At 35.2% G+C, this 13,048-nt stretch overlaps 1 protein-coding gene across 1 annotated transcript in view; it reads right to left on the minus strand.

Moving 5' to 3' along the window:
* TRABD2B (TraB domain containing 2B) overlaps window positions 1–13,048 on the minus strand; it is a 254,239-nt gene that overhangs the window by 5,946 nt on the left and 235,245 nt on the right. The window contains exons 5-6 of the mRNA XM_087960234.1: window positions 9,718–9,808; window positions 1,637–1,885 (exon numbers count right to left, since the gene is read on the minus strand). Coding sequence (XP_087816360.1) covers window positions 1,637–1,885; window positions 9,718–9,808 — 340 coding nt within the window. The remainder of the gene's footprint in view (window positions 1–1,636; window positions 1,886–9,717; window positions 9,809–13,048) is intronic.

Below are 13,048 nucleotides of genomic sequence, written 5' to 3' on the forward strand. Positions count from 1 at the left end.
GTCTTTTTTCATGATGTCACCATGTCACTGGGCCTTTGGATCCCCAAAATATAGGGAAAACATTTGCAAATCCTTGACAGAATAAAAATGTCCATGCCACTCTCTGATGCCCTTGTTCTAAAGTTGAGAAGCAAACTAAGATAAACATACTCCATTTGAAACTTGCGCTGTGCCTTCTCCACCTTCTCCTTGTTTCAGGTTTTGGTGTATCTTGCACAATTATATTATGAGAACTGAGAAATGTATGGAGTATATATATTGAGCTGAAATATTCAAGAGATGAGTAGGTTTCAATCTGACATCCAAAACTGGGCAATCATATCCAAAAATAATCTGAAGGCCCTTCTTTGTGCCCAGTCCTGTGCAGTCATTCATTTTGTACAGGTGAGGGTTCAAAAGGTATTTAGGAAAAGGAAACATATGGAAGTTTCAGCATCTCTCTATTCTCCACAGCTCTAAGAACCTTTGCATATTGAGCATAAAGAACTGAAGGGCTGATAAATAAGCATAGGCAGAGCTCCTGAAAACAGGGAAGTTTGCAAATATGAAGGACCAATGCCACGATGTTTGAATTAAGACTTCAATGAATGAACCTGATGCAGAATCAGGGCAGATAACATATGCACATGTATACACCTCCCCATGGCCTTTGATAGAAACTTCACAGCTTCATAGCTTTTGGGGGAAGTGAGAGTACACACAAACAGCACAGTTCATGAATTCACAATAGCAAAACTCACCTTGCAGGATCAACTTAGTATAATTAAATATTCATCATGACAGAGAGTTCTGCTCTCTCTCTCTCTCTCTCTCTCTCTCTTCATAACTATGTATATACTTATACCTATTATCTTGTAAATGATTGATAAATCAAATAAATAAATAAAAATAAATACACTGCCTAAAAAGGAAGGGCAAAATGTCTGAAATTCTAGCACAATTAGTGCAGTTTATTGCAATTGCCTTTAATCACTCCTTGTACATCTCTCCCTCTCCCTCCCTCCCTCCCTCTGTTTCTCTCCCTCCCTCCCTCTCCCTCCTTCCTCACTCCCTCTCCCCAACCCTCTCTCTCCCTCCCCCCTCTCTCTGTGCAAATGTTTAAGCTAAAAGATTTACCAAAGCACTTTAATAGTAATGATGTTTTCTTTTGGTATTATCTATTGTCCACATGCTACAAAAATGTCATATATATTTTTTGCATTCTTATCCTTTCAAGTGGAGAACACACGTGCTGGGAAGGAAAGGAAACTTTGCTCCTGAGATTTAAGAAACAGAAATACAAAAATAAAGACTTCAGCATTATAGGAAGCTGGGGACACACATCAATTATTATTTACCTTCACAGGTAAATAATAATTATCAAAAGATTTATAATTGAGAGTCCTTATGCTCTGTTGATTGTCTTGTCTTCTTGCCCCTGATTTTACACAGACAGCAATAAAGGTTACATGAAGCGGTTGAGAATGCTCTGAATCTAGAAACAATGTATATCTGCAGAGTTTCTTACAGATGTTATAGCCCTGTCATGAATTAAGGAGATTAAATTACAAGAGTTTTCCATGTGGACCTAAGGAGTCTTGTCCTTTCAAAGCAGCATGAATGACAGGGTTACTGGAAATAAGCACATGATACTTACCCTTCTTCTATCCGGACCCATAGATCATTGAATTGCCTTTGGCGGTGGATTTTATATTGTTTCTTGTGCCAGTTTTTCTGCCGTCCAAATTCTTCTAGCTGGCTGATGCTATCTGGTAACAGGAGGTGTGGAGGAAGGCTATCTTCTTCATTGGCAGGAGGAGGTGCTGAAGACGAAGACAACCGTACATGCTCAATGACAAGGGGGGCAGCTGTTGCAGAAGAAGGGTGATATCTGCTTGCCTTGGGACTGCAAAATAAGTTGATTTGTCAAGAAGTGATGTGTGAAATAGGATAGAGAAATTCAGATATTAAACACAACCTCTGCTCTTCCAAGGCCTCTTAGCTTTATTGCATCAAAGACACTTATACCATGAGCTTTCCTCCTTACTGTACCTATAATCAACATAGATACATATTAATTCAAAGTTTAAGAGACTACAGAACAGGCAGTGCATTCATCCAAGGAAATGTGGACAGATAATGATACTTGAAATGTTCCCATACAGTGGCCATGATAAAGGCAAAGAGTCACACCTGAAGATTTTACTGTCAGTTGGTATTCTCCATATACCCCAAAGGAGTATAGCTTTCATTCATCATGATTTCAATCTTAGTACAATGGAAATGTGTGTACATTGTATTAGTAAGCATTTTAATATCATAAATTGCTTCATGATATTAAAAAACATACTTAAGCATACAGGTAGTCCTTGACTCACAACCATTCATTTAGTGACTGTTTGAACTTACAAAGGCACTCAAAAATGTGACAACCGTTCCTTGCAGTTAAGACTATGACAGCATCCCCAAGATCAAAATTTGGGCACTTGGCAACCACTATGTATGTATGACAGTTACAATGTCCTGCATTCATGTGACCATTATTTGTGACTTTCCCAGGCATCTTCTGAGAAGCAAAGTCAATGGGAGATGTCAAACTCACTTAACGACCACAGGAGTCACTTAATTGAAGTGATTCCCTTAAGAATTATTAAAACAACTTGTAAAATTGGACATGACTCACTTAATAACCGCCACTTAACAACCAAAATTCTGGACTCAACTGACCAGAACTAACTTGAGGACTACCAGTAATGAGTTCTTTCCTCACTTACATTCAAATATCGACAATATAAGCATTGTATTTAGATAATAAATAATGAACTTTAAGATACTCTTTCGAAGCCATTATCTTCCATAGATACTGGGCCACTTCCAGCATTCCTTGATAGAAGTATAATTTTTATTTTGATAGCAAGATTTTTTTTCTCTCCTTTTTTTTTTTTAAGAGAGGGCAGTTTATATTACACTGATAAATTCTTTTTATTGCCATGAACTCACAAAAGTGTTATTTTGAGACTATATGTATACATAGGGAATTCTTTTCAACATAATTTGACACAAATTGTGAATTGCATGGGCTTCTTTAGTACTTATTTGCCTCTGCTTCACTCTGTTTCTTTTCAGTAGATATGTTTTGTCTTGTCTTTGAAAATACTAATTTACTGGCAGTTTTGTAAATATATCCTGAGCTGCATTACCTTATTAGATGAGAAATGGACAAGAAATATAAAGCAGCCACTTAAACCATAGTGTATTAGGGTCAACCTATAAGTTTAATATGTAACTATTCTGCACTTTTGTGCTTTGATTCCTGCAATATTCAGGAACAAGTAAAAATTAATTACATTGGATATAATAATGATATGGCTAGCCAACTTCTACACAAGATACAACAGTCTTGAACTTGAATAGAACTACTGCTTTTCATCAGGTGTTTTTATAGATTTATAGATTTGAATATATATGTATCTATACTTACATATTTAGATAAAGGACTTTGAAGAAGCAGGATAAAAAGAGCATTGATGCTTTTGAACTTTAGTGTTGGACAATACCACGATAGACAAGAAAACAAACAAATCAATCACTGAACAACTGAACCCAGAGTTCTAATTATGCCAAGAACTAGCTCTCTAGCAAATGCTGTAATATTAACAAAGGTAGAGAAAGAGAATAGGAAGACCAGCAGTAAAGTGGATGGGCTCAGTTACAGTTGTGATAGATGTACTGTTGGAAGAATGAAGGGCTACTGGAAACATATATGATACTCCTAGAAAAAAAATCTACAACTAAGAGTTAACACTATATGATGTCTGTCTGCCTATCTCACTCTCTCTTCATCATAATCATCCTTTTTTAAATGACCCCATAATTCCTTGCAAGGTGAAGTCTGGGCAACTGAATGGAGCTGAGTGTTTACTGGCTAGATGCCCTTCCTGTCACCAATGAGGAGGTTTTTTTTGCAGCAGATATATTCTCAGTGTGCCCAGAGAGAGAAATATCTGCCCCTATCTAAGATTGAACTCACAGTCTCCTGATTGTGAGGCAAGAGCTCCACCTCTAGACCGCCTCACTACCTACCTACGTACCTACCTATCTATTATCTATCTATCTATCTATCTATCTATCTATCTATCTATCTATCTATCTATCATCTATCTATCCATCCATCCATCCATCCATCCATCCATCCATCCATCCATCCATCCATCCATCCATCCATCCATCCATCTATCTATCTATCTATCTATCTATCTATCTATCTATCTATCTATCTATCTATCTATCTATCTAATATCTGAATATTGTGGGATTCTCTGTTTTCAATTATTTTTGCATATTCATTAAGATCTAAGAGAGATGGCATGTTCTGAATCCTGTCACTTAGGCAATGTGATGAGATGTACTTTCTCTGTTATTACTCTATCCTTTGGAATAGCATTGTTCCTGAGATTTGGCTGGTCCCCATAAAGCCTTGTCTTTTAAAAGGCATTAAAAACATGGTTTGTTTGTTTTTTTGCCCCCAGACATCAAGTCTGGGTGTGATAGGATCCACTGAATGTGTTTGTCTTGGCGCTTTGTGTGCATATGTCTCAGTTTTGGTTTATGTTTTTATGTTTTTCTATTATGTGCTTGGTATGAAATTCACTACTGTTAGTTGATGATGGAGGCCATCATCACTGAGCCATGTACTGACTGGGTGGCTATAAAAATGTATATAAATGATCCACAAATTGAAACTATGTTGTCAGCAGTAAGTTATACCTTTTCAACCTGACAAAGTGTAAATTCTTTGGTTGTAAAATGGTCTGGCCACTGTGCAACCAGTTCCAGAAAGGGCTATTCCTTCAATACAGAACCCCAAGTTCTTACTTTGTAGCTTTCCAACATTCAGCTCTGTAACTGAAAGAAAAAGTTATACTTGTAGCAGGCATGGCTTTATGAATTTTCCCTAATTTACCTATCATTTTGAATCAAACATAACTTTTATATCAATGGTAGGATTCATTTTTCTTTACTACCAGTTCTGTTGGTATGGCTTGGTGGGCGTGGCAGGGGAAAATCTCCAGTCAGAGGTGGTATTTGCCAGTTCTCTGAACTACTCAAAATGTCCACTGCCGGTTCTCCAGAACTGGTCAGAACCTGCTGAATACCACCTCTGCTTTATATTAATCTTGCCTTGTGGACAATTTAGAAACTACAGCTGGTACAAAGTGTAGCTGTGCTCTTGTTTGACTAGAACCAGTCAATCGAAATATACTCCCTCAGTTCTATTGTACTCCTTCTGAACTAGGATCCAAAATAACATTGGTCAAATTATCAGGAGGACTGCATTTGCCCTTGTTTTAAAAGGCACAACTATTGGTCTACATTAAAAATCACACAGAACTTCTTTGTCCAAAACCTATTATTTGAGACGATGCTTCCCAAGTATTTTAAGCTGTTTTCACCCACATTATCCACTCAGTGCCCAAACTATCAGTGCTATTGGGTATCAATTGATTTTACTACAATAATATGTCATATATTGGATCAAACATTTGCTCTGAGCCTGAAAAAAATATCTGTGGACAGTGGTTTACCACTCTCCGCATTGCTCCATTCAAATATAACTATAAACCTAGAATTTTTAACCATGGAATGTTGGCTAAACCACATTGGTCAGATTGGTGGCTAATGCTTAAATTAAAATTTTCATTTAAAAGAAATATGGCATAATACCATATCTGAATCCAGCCAAAGGCTCTGAAATAGTTCAGGTAAAGACAGGAAATTAGAAATAGTGCATTGTGGATTTCAATAGCTTTCATGAGTAGTTAAAATGATTTCAGCACATTCTGAATCATTGTGGTTCACTTTAAACAGATTAGCTTTGGAAACCATTTAATTAAATATATGAAGCTTCCCAGACTGATGGGCTCATTATATTGAGGTGGTGGTGGAGGGAATGAGTGCAGGGCAGATAGGAGTGACTACAAACAAGCTACAGACTTCTGTAGATAAGCTGGCATTCTCTATAGGCGCATGATACCACTTGAAACCTCTGTAGCCACTTGGGATAGTACAAAGTGTAGCATCACTTGATTTCAGAGGAACATCAATGAAGACTGAAGAGTTCCATCTACAAAGCACAAGTGCAATGTGAAAGAAAACAGTGTAAACCAATTCCAATCTACTTTACTGAAATCTTTTTGAGGGACTGACATTCCCTGGAAACATACTGTAACAGCTACAGTAGCTGGACTCCTGAAGTACACATAGACATAGAACGGCTTTTAAAAATGGTCTAGACCAGGGGTCTCCAACCTTGGCAACTTTAAGACTTGTGGACTTCAACTCCCAGAATTTGTCAGCCAGCGAAGCTGGAATTTTCGGAGTTGAAGTGGGAATTGAAGTCCACAAGTCTTAAAGTTGCCAAGGTTGGAGACCCCTGGTCTAGAAAGTTTAATTGGTTGAAATGTTAGCTGGGACTGGAAGATTACAGATAGTCCTTGACTTAAGCCCAAAATTTCTGTTGCTAAGCAAGATGGTTGTTAAGTGAGCATTGTTCCATTTTACAATCTTTCTTGCCAGAGTTCTTAAGCGAATCACTGCAGTTGTTAAGTTAGTAACATGGTTGTTAAGTGAATCTGGCTTTTCCATTGATTTTGCTTGCGAGAAGGAAAAGGGGATCACATGACCCTGGGACATAGCAACAGTCATGTCTGAACCAGTTGCCCAGCGTCTGAATTTTGATCATGTGACCATGGGGATGCTGCAAGGGTCATGAGTGTGGAAAAACAGCCATAAATAACTTTTTTCAGTGTTGTCACTAAGTGAATGGCAGTAAATTGAGGATTACCTGAGTATAAACATATGTCATTGCTTCAATATAATCAGTGATTCCAAGTCCTTTATTGGATCAAAGTCAAAATAATTGGCTTTGATCTTAAGGCCTTTCACGGATAGTTGTTCCTCATCGTAGTCTTGAAAATCTGTGATTTTAAAAGTCCTTGGATGCTCTCTTCAGATGAAGTGCTGGCATGCAACCAAGTGTAGACTGCAATTTTAAAGACCTTACCTCAACTCTAATTTTAAAATCAGATAAGCACCTTTTTATTTCCACAACTCTATTTTGTTTTAACAATTAAAATTCTTCTGTAATCTCTCAGATCTGTTCAGCCTACTTTTTAATTTTCTGCTGTTTAGAGGCTATGCCACTTCATATTTCTTTATTTTACCATTCCTATCGTATTTTTAAATATATTTTAGTTCAATGTTATAATTGATCAACTTCTTTTATTTATTAATGGAGAGCTAATTGATGTTATGAAGAAAATAAGATAGCAAATCACAAATGGTAATAAAATGAGTATATTATTTTATAGCATAAAATATTGTGCATAATAAGATGTGCTGAGGTTTAAACTGAATTGTCACTTGGATTGGGTTATTTTCACTTCTACAATCAACCATATATATAAATATTTCAACACAATCTGTACTCAAAAGAATTTGGCACCGAGAAAACTAATCTTGAAAAAAATATGTAAGTTGACTTTGTGCTGATATTTTTTTTCTCTATCAAATGCTACACCTGCAGTCAGAGCAGACAAGAATATAGAAATCAAAATTGAATATGGAAGTTAAAGAATCTCTTTCTTTTGATATCTTTGCTACTATCTCTACAAAGTTGAACATGGAATGTAAGATATCCTACAATTTTTAGCTTAGCTATTGTACATGTTGGCATTGTCCTTGTATTTTAATGTAACATTACTCCTATAGATTTATTTCCATATTGTCCTTGTATTTTAATGTTACTCCTATGGATTTATTTCCATATTGAGGAAAACAAAACAAAACATTGTTTATAGCACTGTTTCATTTGGAAAGATGTTATTGTCATGGCACTCTTCCATGTTTTATCAATTATTTTCCAAGTGCAATTTGCAATATTTAAACTAGGCCTTCCTATCCATGTGCTCTTCTTTATGCAGCTGTTTAAATATTAAGTCCTTAGGATAAGGACTTTTTCAAAATGCCCTCTCATTTTAAAAGGCCAGCTTATCAAGCATGTGGAAAAAAAATTTCTGTGAGAACCCCAAACAATTAAATACATTCTCTGGAATTTGCATTTGATCTAACGATCTTTCTTTTAAACAGTTGATTTATATATTTTCACATTACATATATATGTCCTTAGTGAACTGCATATTGCCTGGATCAATTATTTTTATATAGTAATTCATTTCCCATTCCTAATCTCTACCTATACTATCCAATTTATAAAACATGTTCAAAAATATTTTGTATCTTGTTTTTCTTTTATTTTTAGAGTCAGTCTATCCATTTCTGCACAATCTAATTTTTTTAATTATAACATCCTCTGTAGGTGTTTCCTCATTTTCCCAATACTGCACAAATACAATTCTTGCTGCTGTCAAGACATGTAGTATTAAATATAGGTTCTCTTTATCATACTTTTCAGGTATTACACCTAACAAAAATATTTCTGGCTTAAAATCAATGTGTTGTTTTAACATTTGTCCAAGCATTTATATATTTTGTCCAATATTTCTTTGCTTTTACACTTGCCCATCACATATGATAATATGTCTCCGGTGTCTCGTTACATTTCCAATCTGACAATCTTTTCATTCCGGCATATTGAACCTTTTGAAGGTGTCATTTAATCTGGGCTTTATATTTTATGATTATATATATATATACCTCAGAAAAATATATATATATATATATATATATATATATATATATATATATATATATATATATATATATATATATATATATATATATATATATATATATATATATGTTTTCTGAGGTTCTATCGGTATTTGTATGTGGATCTTTGGTTATTCGGGTTTTCTCCCGCATAAGATTGGAAGTATCTAGGCAACGTTTCGATGAAGTCTCATTCATCATCTTCAGGCTTCTGTCTTCAGCTCTGTGCTTCTCAGAGTGATATATATATATATATACACACACATACACATACATATACATATACATATACATATGTATGGCATTCAGCTTTGTTCGGGTATTTTCCCACGTCATTGTAGTTGTGCTTTTGAAGTTGTAGCAACGTTTTGGCAGAATCTCATCTGCCATCATCAGGCTTCTGTATTGTGTTTGTCTGTGAGTGAACAATACAGAAGCCTGATGATGGTAGATGAGATTCTGCCGAAGCGTTGCTACAACTTTAAAAGCACAACTGTAATGACGTGGGAAAATACCCAACAAAGCTGAATACCATACATGTAAGTACCTAAAACGTAGAATATATATATATATATATATATATATATATATATATATATATATATATATATATATATATATATATGTAGGTCTCGGTGTGTTCGGGTCTTTTCCCGTGTAAGATTAAGAGTATCTTGGCGACGTTTTGGCGAGGTCCCACTCGCCATTCTCATGCTGGTGCTTTCGGCTTCGTGCCAGTGCATATATATATAAAGATTGTATTTAAGAGGGAGAGACATAAGCTGCATTAACTGGCTTGTTTAGAGAAGAAGACAGGAACAAAACCATCAACAAATAATTTCTTCATATAGTAAGCTATATATGGCTTATCAATGGCTTATTAAAAATAACAACAATTTTTCTGTTCATGCTAGTTCTGGTCAATCAAAGTTGCTTATTGACATGAAAAGGAAAAAACCTTTATTACAATGTTAGATCAGCATATGAAAAAGGATCAATGAAGCTTACTTTTCCACTGGTTGTCCTGCAGGTATGTGCTCCACTTCAAATCCTGCTTGTCTCAGCACATCAATAACAGTGTTGTTGCCCAGGAAATGTCCTAAATCGATAAACAATTATAACAGAAAACAGTTTGGGAAGCCAATGAAGTACATCCTCAATTACGCTTTAACTCTGATCAGCCATACTTTTCTAAAATAAAGATTTCATTTATTGTTGGATTTATAGACAAAGCTATCCAAAAGGATTTGAGTGGGTCATAAAGCAAAAATACCAATCAAACAACTAATCAGCATTGTGATTCTCCTATTTATTTTCCTATTTCATTGCTTGGGGATTGGGAACACTACATTGAAAAGTTCTTGATGTCGAGCATTCCCGCTGTGACTTGCAAATATTGGGAAAGAAAGCTTCTAGACAGCTTCATGTAGAAACTTTTTGAAACATATGGGAGATGCATTTTGGCATATACTGTACTGTGATGAATCTTCGATGTCTCAATGTAGTGCATGTAATGAACACGCACTCCCATTCAACTTCATAATTTTTATATGGCAGGGGAAATACAGAGCTGAAGAAGTTTCTTGGATGAGAAGTGAAACGTCTTCAAAGAAAAATCAGAAAATCCAGTTGTTTCTTGAAAAAGCACTTTGGGGACAATCATGACCTGGATGACTAAGAATCTCCATAGACAGGAGAAATAGCTATATGTAAGTCATCTGATTTACATATATTGCATCAGCTTCAGTGTTCATTGTCATTAATGTGAGGCAGGAGGCCTTTTCTTAATCCTCTTCCCAAATGGCTCAAGATGGAATAATTTTGTGATCATTTCTATACATCTCAATCCATCACTGTCTACATCAGGGCTCCCCAGACTTGGCAACTTTAAGACCTCTATGCTGGCTGGAGAATTCTGGGAGTTGAAGTCCACAAGTCTTCAAGTTGCCAAGTTTGGAGACCTCTGGTCTAGATTATTCTTTTCTATGTGTACAATAAAAGATCTTAAATAGTACATTCACATACTGTACACAAAATTACATAAAATCAAATTTTTAAAACTCCCTCACACATTCTCCATTCAAAACAACTTCTATAGCTGGGCTTAATGTTTAGGTCTAATTATGGAGGCTAATTTATAAGGCTCCTTTCAAGAAAATACATTTCCTTTTCTTTTTATCAAGGCATTTATTGATTCATAAGAAACAGTTCCATAAAAACATTAGGGATTATTTTGGACTTGTCTTTTCTTGCAGTTTGAAAGAATGAATCTCAGAAACCTAATAAGCAATCTATTATTTGCATTTTGCTTTGAAAATTTTTGCTGAATGAAGAAAATTACTCACTCTAACTCAGATTTTTTTTTTTACTGCTGAAATAGGTCATAGTTCTGTTTTATATCTCTATGTTACATCAATGGCCAAAAGTGGAAAAGGGAAAAAGAAGATGGATTAACATAACAACTCAATTTCAAAAGGTGACTTTAAAATTGCATCTGCAGTAAAAGCACAGAACTCATATATGATGAAAGCCAAACTACAGGAGAGTCAATTTTCTATCAGATCCAAGTTCTCCAGGAGAGTGGCATAAAGATCTATTAATAATCTCAGCAATCACAAATGGGAACTGATATTGATAGTTTTTATTAAAGAAGCATTTTGAAAATTGACTTCAGTATATTATATGCTGGAAAGTGTCAATATATACTCTTGGACTTGTCAGAGGTAGTTTCAAATAGTATTTCATCTGCTTCAATTTACATCATTCTCTCTGTGATATATTTCAGATATTTTTGGGAAAGGTACAATTGTCAGCTACAGGTATACCCGCCCACAAATAACTGGATAGTTAATATACAAATCTAAATTCTTTATAACAGTATGTTCTGTGAAGCACAATGGTGTAATTAGATAGGTTTCTATGCTAAATGTAGTATAGATACCCATTTTAAAATGTATTAATCCTTTTTTTTTACTGAATGTGAAAGTGTTCTTTCTTGCTTTGCTAATGGAAACCCTGCACATTTGGCCTTGCCTTACTATAGAAGCTAAGAACAACAGCTAAAAAGATTAGATCAATCATATTACATTTTGCTTACCAGTTGCCAACAAGATACCTAAGGGTCACCCAAGAAGAAGACATGAGTTTAATACCACCTGTTCATCAAACTGTACATCTGACATTCATTGTGGTCTCATTCATTCTAGCAATCATAAGGATGGTTTCCAGCATCATATAATTTGTCAATTTATAATCCAACTTGAGTTACTTTCAGGATGTGGAATCGGATACTACTTCCCAAATTGGATACAGTGATGCAGAGGACATTAATAAGAACCACTGCAATCAAGTAAAAAATAACTAGAATCAAGTCAAAAGTTATTAACATTCCGCAATGGATCAGGTTCAATATAGCAATACAAATGTTCTTTACTTTGGTACAACAGTTAAAAAAAAATAGGACTATTCTGGAAAATAATTCAATAAAAGAGTTTCTTGTTCACAAGGGTGCCAATCAGGTGATCTATTCATCTTACTGCATGGCAGCCACTCCCTTCTAACAACCCTACAGTGCTCTGCATTGTGCATAGTGAACAGTCCAGATGAATGCATTTATCTGAGCTCATATAAATATATGTGTGGTGGAAGCAAGAAGGATGCTTTGAAAAAATGTTTTATATTTTATCTGACTCTGAAGATTGTCTCCAAATGTCTTTGCTTGCTTAGTACGCATTCACAGACACAGAGAATTAAAGAGTAAACTTATTCAAGAGAGGAACAGATAATTCATTTACAAAAGGCGTCCACCAGTAATGTCTTTGACATTCTATAAAAAGAAGAGAGAGAAAAGAGAGAGAGAGAAAAAAAACCCTTCTCAACCTTGCCTAGCTATTATCTGCACACAACTGAAAGTCAAACTTCCTATACACAATTCTAGCAAAGCCATTTTCTGCAAAATTAAAGGACCCATACGAACAGAATCAATTGTTTTCCTCAAAACAAATCAGATGTTTTCAACCATTTAGTTTCTTTATTCTGCAGTGTCTATATTCTTGGTCCCTGTTGGTCTCAATTACCAGATTCCAACAATTAGCACAGCTACATATTTAACTGCAGACCAGCTTAATCAAGTGGAGTAAAATAGAAAGAAGCACGTTCTGTAGAAAATACTGGCACTTTTTGGTTTATTCTTCAAGTTTTGCATTTTTAAAAAGGTCACATATAATTGGCTGAGATATCCATCTCTAGCTGAAAGATATCAGAATGTTATTGTGTATGCTCAAAATGTCTTGTCAGGACATTTTGATATATTTATCTTTAATTAAGAAACAGGAATAAC

This window comes from Notechis scutatus, chromosome 3, assembly GCF_049901735.1.
Source record: "Notechis scutatus isolate UNSWTSFEM ecotype Mainland chromosome 3, rNotScu1.2, whole genome shotgun sequence".
NCBI lineage: Eukaryota > Metazoa > Chordata > Lepidosauria > Squamata > Elapidae > Notechis > Notechis scutatus.